General features: G+C 38.8%; 1 protein-coding gene across 1 annotated transcript; it reads right to left on the bottom strand.

Moving 5' to 3' along the window:
• Window positions 1-424: 424 nt before the first annotated feature.
• LOC121981659 (diacylglycerol kinase 3-like) lies at window positions 425-16,239 on the bottom strand. The gene is made up of 12 exons (XM_042534280.1): window positions 15,792-16,239; window positions 15,296-15,418; window positions 14,912-15,049; window positions 14,747-14,832; window positions 6,725-6,812; window positions 6,312-6,387; window positions 5,652-5,734; window positions 4,476-4,546; window positions 3,896-3,973; window positions 2,862-2,949; window positions 2,233-2,349; window positions 425-844 (listed from the first exon to the last, which is right to left on the bottom strand). Exons 1-12 carry the CDS (start codon window positions 16,137-16,139, stop codon window positions 686-688), a joined length of 1,455 nt encoding a protein of 484 aa, XP_042390214.1. The 5' UTR covers window positions 16,140-16,239; the 3' UTR covers window positions 425-685.
• Between the last annotated feature and the right edge of the window lie 1,965 nt (window positions 16,240-18,204).

An 18,204-nucleotide genomic window follows, 5' to 3' on the forward strand; every position in this document is an offset into this window, starting at 1 on the left:
GCTACGTTCAAACAAATTCCATAAGAAATGATCATTCAATAATATCCTCGTCGAGTTTTTTGTTTTGTTTTGTTTTTTTTAAATATTCTATTCAACCTCCTTTTAAGTTTTTAAATTATTGTCATTATTATGTATCTTATAATTATCATTTATTTTATAGAAATTATTTACTTATAATAAATATGGAGCACAAAGATTTTTTTTTTTACAAGAAGATAAATAAACACTTATGTTTAAAATTTTAAGAGGATACGCCTGTAAAGTGTACAATTCCGAAGGCAAATTCACAAATATAAAATTTTGTGACTCTTTCCGAATCTCAAGGACTAAATAAAAAGCATGGATGGATTATAATTAAAAAGCATATAATTTTGTAGATCCCATATGGACATACCAAACCAACACCACGGCCAAACAAGGGCAATGGACCTAAGCAATTAGATGATCTTCATCACACTAAGCACACGTCCTAACTGTTTACATCATAACCCATTTTACATTAGAGGCAGCCTCGGTGCTCAATTGCATTACACCTCGATTTCTCACACATCGATTGCAACAATCTCATATGACAAAAGATTAGCTACTTCCTAGATATTTAAGGAGTCAGATAAAAATTGGAAAAGAATATCCCTAAATACAACATTGCTTATGCTACTAGAGCCTTATCGTCGAGGAAAATAATCTATTTTCCACTTATCATTTGTGATTGAAAAGGAACCCGCTCTACCGTGAGAAATGTAGAATGCTCCCTGTTTAAAGGATGTTTCCATGGCTCTCCATCTGTCTGCAAATAAGCTCTGTTCCAGTCGCCACCACGTAGTTCCAACTTGACAGCAGCAGCCTGTTATAAATGTTTGTTAAAGTTTTCATGCCCAATGATGGGGTGCTAAATCTTTTCAAGAAGATAAATTTAGCATGCTCATAAAAATGGCAATTTAATATAATGAATCAACCAATGTGATCCCTTAACTAATAGAGGTGGGAACAAGACTGTCATGCTAGTTCAACTTGGCACATCCCACTTAAATTGTGAATCACGCTTGTACCAGTAAGGACCTCCAATTTCCTACTTTTTCATGATAAATTCATGATAGGAAGCTTTATTTTTGCTTATATCGCTTAGTTTCCTCATCCTTCATTGACCATAATTGCACAAATTATGAGTGTGAATCCTCTTATCTGCTTTTCTATGGTCCCCTCCTACTCCCCTTCACAATTATGGCTGGATCACGATTGAAATTTGACCGCAATTGGCTGTGATCCCTCCCTGGGTTCACATTCCCACTCAGGTTATAGTTTGGATCGGGATAGGGCCGGAGGCTGCCCGAAGGCCGCTGGTGGTGGGCGGGCAGCCAGGCTGATGAGCGCCGAGCAAGGGCGGTCTCCGGCCGCTTGCCCCGACCCAAACTATAACCTGGGTAGGAATGTGAACCTAAGAAGGGATCACAGTCAATTACGACCGGATTTCAGCCGCGATACAATTGCAATTACGAAAGAGACTAAGAGGGGACCATGGAAACGCGGCCACAATTGTCGGGCACTCAATTTCTGACCAAGATGGAATTAGTTAACTAATTTATGGGTTGCCACATGAAGCGAAGAATTTCAGGTAGCAAAGCAATTAACACAATCAATTTGGAAAGTGATTGGCACCTCAAGTATAATATGGTCCCTTCACTTATTATGGAGTTACACCATGAATGTTTTTCCAATCATTAAATAGAAAATTCTCGACAAATTCTTGTATTTCGTAAACAAGAAGTGACAATGTAAATGTCTCACAGATAAAAAGATAAAAAAACAAGTAGGGATAACTAAGAAATATGATCCTCAATGGAAACCTGACTCTATCAAATCTTCTAGTTCAGTTTTATTTTTCAAATCTGGTAGGGTTCAGGTTTTATATAAAACTACAAAAAAATTTGAGTTTTTATTAAACCATACCATCGTTTTCTTCTTCCAAGACTGACCTAACCCAACCAGACCTAAATATGTATCTGAGAATTCTTGCTGTACTTTGCTCTATATTGATAATTATAATACGTCCCAGTCATTGCTCAAATTAAAACGATTTTGATTGTTTATTTCTAGGAAAATACACATCCAGTTGACTTGTATGAAACTAAATATTAGAAGCAGCAAAAGCTTCGTGATCTAGTAACCCTAATACATTTCAGAAAATTACCAAAAATAAAATCACAGTTAGAAAGTTAAAGATAGAGAAGAAACCTGAGCAATGTGTACAGCAGAGATAATTTCAACCATAACCATGGAAGCATGCCATCCTTGTTTCAATCCGAATATCTCGAGCAGCCCATCATCTGCTCGAGCCTCATAAAACCTTCTCTGAGAATGAAAATAGCAACAAATATCAGTGAAAAACCTATGCACGAAAAAACTTCAGTGAACAGAAATCACCACAAAGTGGAACGAATCTAACATATGATGCTTCATAATAAACAGATAGAATAGAAACTATATGTGAGTTACTATTCTAAAGAAGCTTCACAGCGTAAAAAGCGTAAAACTGTAAGAAATAAAATGGAGTGTCTTCTTGAAGAAACAAGGATATAATTCTCCAATCTGAAAAAGAATACATATTGGCATATACAATGGCACGGGTGATAAGCAAATGATGACAGATAGAACTGCCAATCTGACCTGATCACAAGTCCAGTAAACTTTACCAAACAAAAACATAAAGCTTAATTACTCAGAAAAACTAAGATCTAGATTAACAGCAAAGTCAATCTAGACAAAAGACTCTCAAGCCAAGACACTCTAAGAAAATTGAGATCAAAGATTAACTGCGAAGGTGTCTAGACAGTAAAATTTTCATACAGATGAGTAATATCAACCTGATCAAGATATTTAGGTGAAGGATGCCCCCATGGATGCCTTCCGCTTCCATAACTGTCAAGATTTAGAAGCACAAGGGACCTAACGCTGCAGCAAATGGACCATTGAAGAATTATTTCCTTACCAGAAGAATAAATAAGTTGAGCATGTCAGATATGAAAGAAATTGCATGAAATAACAGCATCTTCCATGTTAATTTTCTCAGCAAGAAAACTAATGTAACAATTAGAAAGGCTATTATGCAATTTCAAAATTTTCATTACTTGTTTCAAACATTTCCCGAATTCTTTATTTCAGTAGTCTAGAAATCAAGGCTATACCAAAGCATGATAAATCAAGTTCTAGAATTTCCACTGGGTAACTCAAGAGTTCGGACGGATGAAAAATCCTAGTTAGTGAAAAAACATTATCTCCCACAGAGAAAGCTTGCCAGAATGGAAAATTTACTATGGTGTGGCACTCCTGTCTGTGGACTAATAAAGAAACCTTGCGAAGGCTTAGATGAGTAAGCTACTATTAACTTGGGTTCAAGCATTTTTGACTAGAAGTTAGGCTTCCCAACGTAATAAGTCACTTCTGTTATCTAATCCTAAGGAAGGTGAGGTATTGGAAAGAATTGTCTGTGTAATGGCATACCCACCATTGGACCTCATGTTGAGTTGTGGGCTAATAAAAAAAAGTATGTGCAGATGAGCAAGTTACCATTACTTCATGCTTAAGGACTTTTGGTTAGTGATTAGTGGTCGGAGCTAAAGTAAAAGTAGAAAGCATAATAACCCATCATGGAAAAAATAGAAAGCATAATAGCCCATCATAATACTCATCTAATGTACAAATACAGAACATATTTCTAATGAAAGAAAAAAATATGGATCAAATATGTTATCATGAATAAAACCATAGCAGTTCAACAAAATAATAAAATGTAACTCAGTGATCATCAATTATGAATAACTGGAGATATTAAAACATGATCTCCTGAACATTGCCACAGTATATTAGATAATAAAAATAACAAATTAAAGTATGTCACCTAGTAGGTATTGGAATCTTCTCCCACTCTTTGCTGTTAACCTTTTTGACATGAAGGGATAAAATGTTTTTAAGCCCCCTGCATTTGAATCAAGATCAACTTACTGAATACTGATTCATTTCATTTCTTTTTTTTTTTTTTTTTAAGTTCTATGAATTTGACCAATAAGAAGTATATTCAAGTGACAGAAGTCCCAGATCTATTGCATCCATTTATAATGCAAATAGATGCCTTGGACGATTGAAAAAAACCAGTAGGTTTGATAATTTCCTGTCCTCTAAATAAGTAATTAGCACACTTCTAGCAGCAATAAACTGTTGTCAAGGTGTGTCAACAATAATTTCACAGAAGATGTATCACAAAGCCATGATAATAGTTCAATTAACATTAGCAAAGTGGAATTAAGCTCTTAAGTTGGAATAATAATGTTTTATATTCATGCATTCAATTGTGACTTCTAATGTAACATCCCTCTGAGCAAATAAGAGTAGTTCATAGTTAGAATATTAATTGTGTTTTGCTCTAGGAAAAAAACGAAGTTCAAGAAGTAAACAATTGATAAATAAGTGCTATTACTAACCTTAGATTTGGAGTTCTCACACATGGTGTAAGGAACCAACCTTGTGTGCAGCTGTATCCAGCGTATATCAACTGCAAAACAAATGCTACTTGTTTCATTTAAAAGTAGTAGAAAAAATATTCATTCTAAAAATTAAGAAGATTATTTATTATGTATCATTAAATATCAAATTATCAATAATACATATGCAAATAATAAATCACATTATTAGTCTAGAATCAAAATATTATATAATAGTAACAGTAGATATTTATACATATATAGTTTTACTAAACAACAGTAGATTATTTATATATTTTTTAAACGAATGATGTTATTACTTAGTATCCCATGTTATTGGATAAAGACAGTTCCTGACTGCATCCAAGTCAAGTTTTACAAGAAGGAAAGAGAATTTTAGGCTTTCTAATCAAGAGGTTTCTGACTTCTATCTCGAGGAACAATAACCTATATTGAACAACGAGCATAAGAGAAATGGATAGGGCTCAAATCTAGCAAGTGACCATAAGGTCAAACTAATGATCCTCAAGCTCATGGTAAATCTCCAATTGTGGTGAGCCCAAACAATGATCCTCAATAAAGACTCCATCCCCTACTTCATCTCCTTCTTGTGATTGGTAGATGAAACCGAAACATGGGTTTAAGAAAAGAATTTTGAAGTTTCAGTCAATATGACTGAAAGTGTGTTGGAAAGGCCACACTATGGCATTTCCTTATGCCAGCACAGTATACATATGAATTGGTGAAGGGAACTATACGTTTTGGCAGTGCCAACCAATACTTACTATTACACTTGAAACCATTATTAAAATATAATACTAATATGGCAGCAAAAATCACCAATTCCACCTCGTGGGATAAGACTTGGTGGTGGTTGTTGTTGTTGGCAGCAAAACATCATTTTCCTGGCAACTTTTTAATAAGAAAATTATAAACAATAAAGTAATTGTTATTACTTGCAGGTTAAAAGTTTCCAATCTTTAGCATGATTTAAAAAAAAAAGAAGATTCTGATAATAATTGGAATATGGAATAGAATTCATTCTCTAATTAATATTTTAATCATTAGTTCCCATTTCAAATGAACAGTAGAAATGACTAAAAATGACGTTTATTTTATCCATCGTGCTACAAGTTCCTCTGACTGACGTGCAGTGTGATAAAGATAGGAACATACTTTATTTGAAATTGGGCCTTGTGCAAGGTATGGCTTTGTGTCACGTAAATGGTGGAAGCCATAGGCAACTTTGGCATCCATTCCTGCAACACAAGATATCGAAAAGAATAACAATTTGCAAGCACTAAATCGATGAAATACACAGCCACATAAAATGTTATGTGGTCATATAACATCTAGCATAAACTGAAGCAATATCACCATAAAACAAGGCCCTCATACAACAATACAAGGTCCTTACCAGATGACCTAGACGTAGAAAAGAGAAAAAAAAACATTTTAAGAAGTTTGGAGGAATAGGCAAAAAAACAAAGATACTACAGACAAATTGTTGATATGATACAGCACAGTTATGACATGATAGTCATCCTACATACAGGCAACTGAGGCAAGAGATAAATTTATAGAAGTAAACCTTTCATTAACATTTTTTTGACTACATATTATTCTGCCAGAAAGTTCAATATTTAATGAAGTAAACATATCATCCAAATGGTAACATTATTTGCTGTAAGGGCCTTGCAACCATATGGAGTAGAATAAAGATGTTAGCCTGAAAAGTAAATTCAGATCCAAGATACTATTGGCTCAAAAAATTCCCCAAAATTGTTCTTAAAGAAATGAAAATTTTATGAATTTAAGGAATAGGACAGAGCATACCGATGCTCAAGTAGTTGTAGAAGACTCCTTCAAAGCAAGAAACTTTTTCAGGTAATCCTCTTTGTATATCAACATCCTATAGAAACAGTAAGTTTTCCAAAATGTTACCATACATCTTAAATGATAGCAAATCTGCTTAACTAAGCACATATAGAACAAATGAGAAATCATACTTGAACAGGCATATACTAGACTTTACTCTTTAAGAGCGATTAGTATGTCATAATAGATGTTTTCATGTCAATAAAATAAGTATTAATATCTTCTAACCTTGAAACCTGCATATGAAAACTATAACATAAACTTCTTTACTAGAAAATGCAATGGAACCAAATGCTAATCAGAAACCTTTGGAGGAGCATAGCAACCATAACTGAATTGTAGATAGAATGAGATCATGTTTAACATTGTACCTGATTGAGATCATACTCTACCAAAGGCTTAAGACAATAAGGCAATTGGATCCCCTGCGTTTCTTGCATTATGATTGTAACATGCCAACTGCATGATAAGGGAAAAAAGAATTCATAAGATAATTATCTCATGATCAATTATGTGTGAGAAGTTTTCCACGTTACTATACTGCTGGTGGAGCTTCCCCACTGAAATAAAAAGCAGAGAATTATGACTTAGTGGATTAGAAAGGAGAATGTAGGAGAATCTCTAGTACATTTCTAATGTAGCATACTCAATTGGTTCCATAGGATGGAAGGGTTTTTGTTAAGATATATACATGAAAGAAAGTCATGCACAATGCATTAACCAACAAGATTTAGAGATGATATATAAATGTGGATAACAATGCATACGCATAAGCATCATTGTTATATATATCATTGCATCACGCTTGATACAAGTGAGATGTGTTATTCTCAAGCAAGATTGACACAAGGAACAAAGTTATGAAGGAACTGCTATGTGGGATATTCACGTTGCAATTGACCATCAAAGACAAGGGAGATTTGAGGCTCATCTAACGTGAAAGCTGTTGGAGCAATCCCAATGGTCCGCGGGACCATGTGTTTTGGTGTTTGGGCAAAGGGTTTAAGTTAGGTTCACCCTTGTTATTTGATATGTGTATGTGAGTGTGCAGATATGCAGGATACACATGTGACTCAGGTTGATGGCTTCGGGTCTGGTGAAGGATGGAGCATCCGAGGGACCGCGGACAAGGCAGCGAGGACAAGGGCCGAGGGAAGCGACTTCGAGGCATACGCGAAGGATGACATTGGGGACGAGCCGAGGGCTTGAATGCATCCGAGGGACGAGAGCCAAAGGAAGTAAGCTTGAAGGCAAGATGTCAAGGCTGCAAAGAAGCATCAAGTGAGTCATAAGGGTGAGGGTACGAGTGCATGAGAGATTGTACTCGGAGTAAAATCCTAGTTTTAGGGTTTTACTGTAGCAGTACTGTAGCGCTACTGTAGCAATACTGTAGCAGTCGACTGGCAGCGAACAGAATGTCTCTGTTCGCTCGGTTAGTGTGAAATCGAGCCGTTGGGATGTAACGGTCGAATTTCCACAGAGGGCAGTCGACTACATGTTTTAGCAGTCGACTGGTAGGCGGGGTTTTCCAACCCGTGGCCTATATAACCAAGCCTTGGGAGCTTGGTTGAGGTGGACGAAATTAGTGGTGGGTAACCTCTAATTAGTAGTCAACTAGTGCCCTAGCAATCCAAGTGCTCTTGATCGAGTTGTGGCGAGGTTTCTCCACCGACAAGAAGGATTGTGCTAGCCGGAGTTTCCGGGGATTAATCCACCGACGGATTGAGGGATCGTCCACCTTACGGACAGCCGTGGAGTAGGAGCAAGTTATCTCCGAACCACGTAAACGTGCTTGTTAGCGGTTTGCATCCTTTCTTATTCTTGTCTTTAGTTTAGCTTGTTTGTTTTGTATTTCCGCTGCGCAAGCTAACAAGTGTAGGAAGCAAAGATTTGGGGGTGCCGTCTATCCAACCTCCCTTCAAGCCGGTCGACCGATCCCCCAACAAGTGGTATCAGAGCGAGGACGCTCTCCGTTGGACTAACCGCCAAGGAAGCACAAGATGACCGGCTTGATAGAACCGCCAAAGTTTGAAGGAGGAAGCCTTGGGGACATCACACTTTGGATGATGAAGATGGAAGTCTTCTTTGACACAGATTGGGATACAATGATGGTGATCAAGTACCCGTTCGAAGTCCCAAGAGACAAGAAGGGAAAAAGGCTCCGACCACGACATTGGACGGAAGAGCAAATCACACGATCGGAGGCAAATTCAAAGGTAATATCTATATTGATTGATATTTTGCCTAATCATGTGATAAATGGTGTAGGTGAGTATAAGAACGCCCACGAGTTGTGGAGCAAGGTGAAGATGGTTCTACAAGAAGAACCTAAACCTACACAAGAGGACGAAGAACCCATTGAGATGGGTCTTGTTGCTCAAGTTGAAGAGGAACAAACGGAAGTTGAATCATGCTCAACTTCCAAGGAGGAGAAGGAGGATGAAGAAGCATCGTCAACATCCTCAAGGGTTGAAGAAGAATCCAAGACGGAGGAAGAAGAGATCTTGGAGGTCAACCTAGTGAGCACCTCCACCGAAGCAAAGTCAAAGGAGCATATCATTTGCTTCGGTTGCAATGAGAAGGGACACTACAAGAGTAGGTGTCCATTGGGTAAGAAGAAGGTAACTCCTGAACCCAATCAAGTTATTTTGAATACTAACATGGGTTGTAGGAATGAAGAAGCCCAAAGGAGGAGAATGTGCATTACATGCAGGGCCACTATCACACAAAATGCCCCAAGAAGAGGGAAATCAAGAAGCTTGCGCATCTAAAGAAATGGGAGAAGAAGAAGAGGAGCTCAAATCAAGGGGGAGCTCCAAAGCTAAAGGGTAAGGTAAACCCAAATTTAAATTTGAAATCAAATTTAAATTCCTCCATGCATGATAGGAATAATTGTTATTATTTACCTATGCCAAATTTTGGATTTAGATATCATGATAGGAATATGGTTAATGTAGATCAAAATCCTAGGAAATCTATGCATGAAAAATCTAGAAACAATAGACTTAGGGAGACCCAAGGCATTAATCCCAAGAAAGGGAGACACATGCCTAGGAAGGGTAGGTCTAGGAATGTCCAATTTGGACAAATTAACTCTAGGGTTAGAAACCTAGAGAAGGAGAATCAAGCTTTAAGGGGAAAGCTTGATAAGTTAGAACAATTCCTTAAGAGATTCAATGTTGGATCTAAGGAATTAAGGATGATGTTGGGTAGCCAAAGACCCAACAATGATAGATCGGACTTGGGATACCGATCTAGTCCCTCCAAGGCCAAAAGGAGACCATGTGCTAGGGTGACACATGATAAGGGCAAGGGAGAGTCATCCAAGGCCAATAAAAAGAAATATGCTAGGGTTTCATATGATTATGGCAAGGATGATGTGTCCAAGGTCAAGAAGATAAGGAGATCTTCTAAGGGACATCATTGTGGTTTGGTCACAATAGATGAGTCACCTAGGGAGGTGGCTAAGGTTAAGAGCTCTAGGGGGAGTTCTAAGAGTCAAATTGGGACCCATGGCCAATGGATCTCAGGTGGGTTGTACTTGGGAGTCTAGAGGGGTCATGAGATGTGCCAAGTGGTTTGGAGACGGACTTGAGTCTCAAACCTAGAGTGTTGGCACAATTTAGTTTTGTTTCATGCTTAGAAATATGACATTGGGGTCATATAGCATGATAATTGATTTTGGATGTATAGATGTCATATAAACCAATGCTAGAGATGCATTGTGAGTTAGTATGGGCAAATACATCAAGAGGAAGCCAAAATTAGGACTTTAGGTCAAGGTTAAATTGAACCATTTAGCTAGTTTTGAGTTTTGTGTCAAACTTGGGATTGGTGATAGATACATTTTTGAATGTATTTTTCCCAAGTAGACATGGGTAAAACAGACCTCTCCACAAAATTTGGAGATTTTTGGAGGTCTGTGGAATTATTGGTGCATTTCTGAAATTGGGTCAGAAACTGTGCCAGTCGACTGCTAGTTTTAGCAGTCGACTGCACCAGTCGACTGCTAAAACATGCAGTCGATTGGCTGGAAACAAAAGCATTCTGTTCGCTCAGCCAGTAGCAACCAGTCGACTGGTACTTCTTGCAGTCGACTGGTACTTCTTGCAGTCGACTGATACCAGTCTGAAATTGTCTTCAGCACTGAATTTTGACCAAGTCAACTCATACAAGTGTATGAAATTCATGGGGGATAAACACACGAGTTTAGGGTCAATTGGAATGACAAGTTTTCAACAATTGGGATATTGTTGGAGGACTTTTTGGATGTTAGGCAAAGGGGGAGAAGTAAGGTTTAGTTGGGAAAACTTGAACGTGCCTTTGCGTAGGGGGAGCCTTGGGATAGGTTCTTAAAAAGCCCGTTGTAAAAATCCTAGCTCATGGGGAGCGTAGGTGTAGGGAGAGCCTTGGGATAGGTTCAAATGCATGATGCATTGTTACGGCGGTTGCCAAGTGTGTAACCTTGGCAACTGATCCTGTCCGAACGCTGACTCAACGGACGCTGGGCACGTGACGCTCTCCTAGTCGATGATGTGGGCCTCCGGCTAGTCGTACGAAGCCCCGGCGAACCTGCACAGAAGTCGGGCCGGGAAGGGACTCCCGGCGGCGACCCTCCGACGCTCAAGTCAGGCAAGCAGATGGTGGAAAAAGTAGTTCCAAAGCTTGTAGAACGCGTACCTCCGGCGAAGTCTGCGGCTCTTTATATAGAGCGGTGAAAGAGCTTCTACACGCCCACCGAGGCGCGTACGTGTCCGCAACCCAAGCTTACCTGACGCCATACTGCAACAGTCCCATCGCGCCTTCGATGGGACAACAGGACACCCCGTTGTCAGACTAGGAGTATGGCTTAGCCATACGACTTGACGGCTGTCAGCAGATGTTCCTGTCCCTATTTACCCACCGCCGGCCAGGACATCCATCCGGCCGGCTAGACGAAGAGAGCCGTCCGGAAGGCTTTAATTCCCTGCGCCGGCCGGGCGGTGCGCCCATTACGTCCTGCCTTCTCTTAGGCCTTCCGCTCGGTCATTATTTACTGTTTCATTGAGCGTCGGAACCCCGATCCCTGTCAGGGCGCCTTTTACTATCAGATGTTTACTGGCAGACCGATCGGCTTGCCCTTTTCTCATGAGTACGGTTGGCTCACCCTTCTTTGACGGACCACTTGGCCTTTTGACCTCTACGTGGCGTTGACCCCTCGTTAGGGGGTCCCGGGCTCTTACCACCGGATCAACAACGTAAGTCCATTCGGCAGTGTAAGTCCAAGTGTGTAGCCTTGACAACGTAAGTCCATTAGGTAGTGTAAGTCCAAGTGTGTAGCCTTGGCAACGTAAGTCCATTCGGCGGTGTAAGTCCAAGTATGTAGCTTTGGCAACGTAAGCCCATTTGTTTTAGCATGTTTATTTGCTATATGTTTTCCCTAACTTAAACGTATTGCCAAACACCAAAAAGGGGGAGATTGTTGGAGCAATCCCAATGGTCCGCGGGACCATGTGTTTTGGTGTTTGGGCAAAGGGTTTAAGTTAGGTTCACCCTTGTTATTTGATATGTGTATGTGAGTGTGCAGATATGCAGGATACACATGTGACTCAGGTTGATGGCTTCGGGTCTGGTGAAGGATGGAGCATCCGAGGGACCGCGGACAAGGCAGCGAGGACAAGGGCCGAGGGAAGCGACTTCGAGGCATACGCGAAGGATGACATTGGGGACGAGCCGAGGGCTTGAATGCATCCGAGGGACGAGAGCCAAAGGAAGTAAGCTTGAAGGCAAGATGTCAAGGCTGCAAAGAAGCATCAAGTGAGTCATAAGGGTGAGGGTACGAGTGCATGAGAGATTGTACTCGGAGTAAAATCCTAGTTTTAGGGTTTTACTGTAGCAGTACTGTAGCGCTACTGTAGCAGTCGACTGCATGTTTTATCAGTCGACTGGTGCAGTCGACTGGGGCAGTCGACTGACAGTGTGGAATCGAGCCGTTGGGATGTAACAGTCGAATTTCCATAGAGGGCAGTCGACTGCATGTTTTAGCAGTCGACTGGTAGGCGGGGTTTTCCAACCCGTGACCTATATAACCAAGCCTTGGGAGCTTGGTTGAGGTGGATGAAATTAGTGGTGGGTAACCTCTAATTAGTAGTCAACTAGTGCCCTAGCAATCCAAGTGCTCTTGATCGAGTTGTGGCGAGGTTTCTCCACCGACAAGGAGGATTGTGCTAGCCGGAGTTTCGGGGGATTAATCCACCGACGGATTGAGGGATCGTCCACCTTACGGACAGCCGTGGAGTAGGAGCAAGTTATCTTCGAACCACGTAAACGTGCTTGTTAGCAGTTTGCATCCTTTCTTATTCTTGTCTTTAGTTTAGCTTGTTTGTTTTGTATTTCCGCTGCGCAAGCTAACAAGTGTAGGAAGCAAAAATTTGGGGGTGCCGTCTATCCAACCTCCCTTCAAGCCGGTCGACCGATCCCCCAACAAAAGCTTGGCTAGTGAAAAGAGCTATTAGGAAACAAGTATCAAAAAATAGCATAAATGACAATGCCAAAATGGATATATAGGTTACTAAAAATAGAAATACAATCGCCAAAGAAATTGTCCGAAAAATTAGGTGCAGTTCCAACCGATATAAAATGAGTCAAAATGAATTGAGATGGTAAAGATAGAAAACTCAAACAAATTAGAATTAAAAGTATAAGGGGTTGAGACATAGAAATGGTAGATAATATAATAAAAATTGATATAATTGATCTAGATATAATCAACAAAGTCTAGCATAAGTTAAATGAATGGATATAAAAACTACATAACTAAAACCAAATATTTAGAACTACATGACTTGATGGTGGATGATATCAAATCAATTAATCATGAAAAATCTGATCACCATCAACTCATGTCAATCTGCTATTTGGGTTGACTATTTGAACTTTATCCTCCATTGAACTCTATGTAAAGTTATTTCACTAGTAATATTCAGATCTCTAACACTACTTACAATTACAATAATTGTTCTCTTTGGATATCACTTAAAGAAGACATGACCCTAAAATCAAAAGGCAAGTGCCTAACAAATAGAACAAGCTATACTTTTGTATAATTTTATTCAACAAAAAATTTCCCTTTATGGCACACAAAAAGAAAGTTTCTTTCAATTAGAATTAAGGATTTGTTTACTTGGATGGACAGTCAAGAGGAAGGCAAAAACAATTACAAAATTAAATATGGAGCTCCATCATTATATACACCATTTGTGTCACATTCCCTCCCCTCATATCTTCCATCCAAGTAAATAAACCCTAAAAAAAAAATGATAATCCCAGTTAGCCTCATAAATAAACCCTAAAGGTATTAAGGGTAGAGGGAAATGATACAAATTAAATATAATAAAATTGATCCATTAGCAAATTCTTGCATAGAGTTCAATGGAGGGAAAAGAATCATATAACCAACTCTAAATAGTTGGAACTACATGGCTGATGATAATGACATTAAATCAACTTATCACCTAAAACTAATTACCACCAAGTCATGTTAATCCCACTGTTTAGTGCTAACTCCATGGATCTTACCCTCCATCAAACTTAATGTAAGACTATTTCAATAGTATTATTCAGATTTCTTATACTAATTCTAGTTACATTAACTGGAGTTCTTTTTGGATAGGATTTGAAGAAGACATACCAAAAGCAGAAGGTCAGTTCCTAGCTAACAGAACAAATCGTACTCTTGTATGGTTAACACAACCACAGATTCTGTTTGTGGCACAAGAGAAGAAAGAGTTGCATTATCTTGAAATGAGTATTAGATTTTTTTTCCCCCTCCATATCCACCTCAGGAATGGGCACTATTCAATGTAAGCAATCAAACCCAAGACCTAGAATCTATCACAGTTGATGAATCCAACACCCATGATATGCGGAAACCCACAAATACTGGCAACCTTAGTGTAAGCAATTCGGTGGGTCAATTTTGTAAATATTCAATGCAATTGATAACTTGAAATGTGTGGGAAATGTATGAAGTTTGTGGGGTATATGGTGTGAGGAATCATCATTATCATCAAGTCATGTTTGTTCCAAGTTCCAATTATTTAAGGTTGTTCACATAAGGCTCTATGGAAGACAATATCACTAGTTGTATTGAAAAATGAGTGAACAGCCATCACTCACTCAAGATCCTTTTTTCATATATATACCACCTTCTACATCTTCCACTCCAATAAATTTAACACAACTAAAGAACTTATCGGCTATCTTTGAACATGCCTAAACCATCACAACCATATGGATTGAAATATGGAATGAGATGACAATAAGCATTCCATAATGAAAATTCTGTATGTGGAAATACATAATTAAAAAGTTTGCACTACCAATCTTGTGATAGAAATAGAGAAAATGCTCACCTATCAAGGTTTCGAACAGGATTAGAAACGGCCTTAAAAAGAGATTGTTTCACTGCTGACCTCCATGCAAAAGGAAAAGAACCACCCTGCAATGGTGTACCGCAAGTAAACTGATGCTATCAATTAAATTGGAACAATCAAAGATAGAGATGTACAAATTTTTACCCATCCAAAACTCCTAGAAAGATCATTCCCCGTTCCAAGCGGTATAATACCAGTTGGAGGAACAGGCTCTCTGTTCTGCACAAAAAGTTCACCAAGACTCCCCAGAATCCAACCTACTGTACCATCACCTCCTGCAACCTGAAAAATAAAATAATCAATCAAGAATCATTTTGTCATTATCAGGAAAGAACAAATTAAACAAATCTTGTGAAATTGCATCAAACCATGAATGGGTCAAATGAAAGGTAATATTTGACTGATATCTACTACATTAAGAAATTCAAACATGCAAAGGTCAAGTATGCAACCATAAAAAAACTTACCTAAGCTCATAAAAAAGTAATCAGTAGGGTAACTTTAATACATATATATATATAAACATACCATAATTCTTAGCTTCGCACGGATGGCCTTTGCACAATCATCACCCAGAGATGCCAAATTCTCTAAGCAAGTTAAACCATAACGAACAAAATGAGTAGGTGGCGTCGCTGAAAGATCAAAGACCTGGGCGGGAAAACATTCAAGAAATAGTAAGTGTCAATCGATGTTTTCCTCCAGAAACGAATTTGCGATCACTCACATCAGAAAATTAGCTTGGCTTCAACCATAACAAGGAGAAGAAGTAGACGCAATTTATAAGTCAGAAATAAAAGAATCAAAACCTCCCAAGTAATGCTTAAGTCGATCGAGAGAGGCACAGGACTTGCTATCAGACTTACGGGATTTAAGGTTTTCACTCGGAAATTGAAGAAGAGTATGCGGAAAGTTAAGGTACTCCCTACAAGCTACTACTGATCTTTCGCCAAGGAATCCCAATTAAATATCATAAACGCGGCAGCGAGAGCATGAAAGAAAGAGGGAAAAAGTTCACTTAAACCTGTTCGTCGCTGATGAGATCCTGCAACCGGATCAACAGCTCGGGCCCATGGCGCCCACCACTGCGGGAATTCACGAAAACCACAAGCGGCGCCTCCGGCATCTCGTCCGCCTCCGTGCCGCTGCGTTTCTCAGCCGCAGCACTGACCCCCGCGCCTACATCCCGGACCCGGATGGATTCAGCGACAGCCGACCTAAGATACGCCGGCATCACGATCCGCCGCCTGAGCTCTTCCTTCTGGACCTTCGTCCCGAAGATCCCGCACGCCCGGATCGAATCCCACAACGACGACCGCGCCTTCACGTTCGCTCCCCCTGCCGCCTCCACTGCGGCCTTCGAGTTCGACATCTCTCTTCCTCCCTCTGTCGGTGGGCTTCACCGGAGAAGTCGAATAAGCAAAAGGAGGAAACAAATTTTGTTCTTGTTCAAAAGGGAGACTCAGACTAGACTGGACATCTGACCCACTGTTATTTCTCTTCTTTTGACTACCATCCGTTTCTCTTTTTTTATTTTATTTTTAATTTTTCATTGAAAAAGAAAATCATTGTGCACATATTTATTTTTGAAAAAATACCTTCTAAAATTATACAATCATCATATATATATATATATTTTAACATTTTAAATTCTTATTATTTTATTCTGAGTGGCATACCATATACGCGTTGTATATCTATTATATTATTGCTTCGCTTGGTAAATTCCAACTGTTATGATAAAGATTTTGAAAATTCTTATTATTTTCAAATTCGTCGTCGGCGACAGAGCGGTTGGTGGCCCCTCACGCAGGGAAAACAACTCAGAAAAAGCACAACGCGATTACGAGAGGAAGAAGTTACAAACACTGCCAGCCATCCGCGCCATAACTGGCCGTAGGCAGTGGGTGAATAGGCCCCTCTTGTCCACCCCTCGTCATTACCGCCAATTCGTGTCAACTGGTGGTGGCCCGCAGATCGTTACTAGAAGCGTCTAGTCGGCCGACCAAACACGGAAGCGGCGTGAGATCTTGATTTTCCGCATTGGAAAAATGTGCGGACCGTGTAATGATTTCGATATTACTTAAATCACGCTTAATTTGGAAATTTCTAAATCACATCCTATATTTTTTAAAATATTCCTTCTCATTATTTATAGGTTCATTCCGTCATTTTCGAACTACCATGAATATTTTTAAAAATTTCCTTTTGAATTTAAATTTAATAGTTTATATTGAGAATAATAAATTAAATTAACAATATATCTTTAAAATTTTATTTTATCAATTTAAAATTTTAACAGAATTACTTATTAGTATAGTTAGTTAGTAAATATTATTGTCTTAAATTTTATAATGAGTTTATGAAAATTTTTATAAATTTAAAAATGAATCATTTTTAATTTACATTATTAAATTTAAATCTACAAATATAGATACATAAAATAGTTTTTTAAAAATAAATTAATTTTAATTTAAATGATTCTTTAATTTCGAATAAAACTGACTCTTAAAAAAAATATTATTGAAATATGCATGCGATTTGGATAACAGGTGCGGCCGCGGGTTTCCAGTCATTTTTTCCAATTTATTTAAATTCTTAAAATTCATATTATAATTTTAAATTAACCAAATTATACATCCATATATTAGAAACCGCAACATGCCAAAAACAGTCCACGCCTCGTGATTCGCGATCGTCGGAAAACGACGCCGGTTGCCTTTCCATTTTTGTAAACCGTCATCGGTCGTTCACATGGCGAAGGCGGGGAGAGAAATCCCTAGCCCACGCAATTCTATTGCTTTCCGCCTTGCTTCTCCCGTGTCCTCAGTGACCGCTGCTCCGCTCCTTGCTCGTCTCCTCCAGGCCTTATCAATCGTATCTGATCAGGGTTTGCAGGTTCCAGGAGCGTAGATCGGCACCGCAACACAGAGGTTTGAATCAGAATTGCCAATCTACCATGTAAGGCGGGATGGAGGCTCAAGACACTCCCTTTTTGAGATAATCTTGAGTTATTTCCTTTTCTCACTAGGATTTAGACTAAACAACCACAATTACGTGATTACGTCGATCGATTTGGGTAATAGAATTCGGATCTAGAATTTTGATCCTGACGGATGGTGAATAGGAGCTGGATTACATACGTAATTGGAAACGAACAATTTATGTATTGTCTATTGAATTTGAATCCAATCCACCCTGAATGAGTTATGCAGTGTTTCTAAAAATTCTATCTTGCACCTGAATCAAGAAACTTAAATTGATTGGTTTGTTGTGGTTAGATAAGAAGGAAGCGATTGCTTTGATGAGTTGGATGATTTATAGAAATGTACCTTCTTCTGGTCATATATATTCAATTAGCTTAACTTTTTTTTTTCCAGTACTTTCATTCTGTATCACAACTTGTATCCTGAATCAAACAGGTTATTATGGTTATT

The sequence above is a fragment of the Zingiber officinale genome, chromosome 5A (genome assembly GCF_018446385.1).
Source record: "Zingiber officinale cultivar Zhangliang chromosome 5A, Zo_v1.1, whole genome shotgun sequence".
Classification (NCBI taxonomy): Eukaryota; Viridiplantae; Streptophyta; class Magnoliopsida; order Zingiberales; family Zingiberaceae; genus Zingiber; species Zingiber officinale.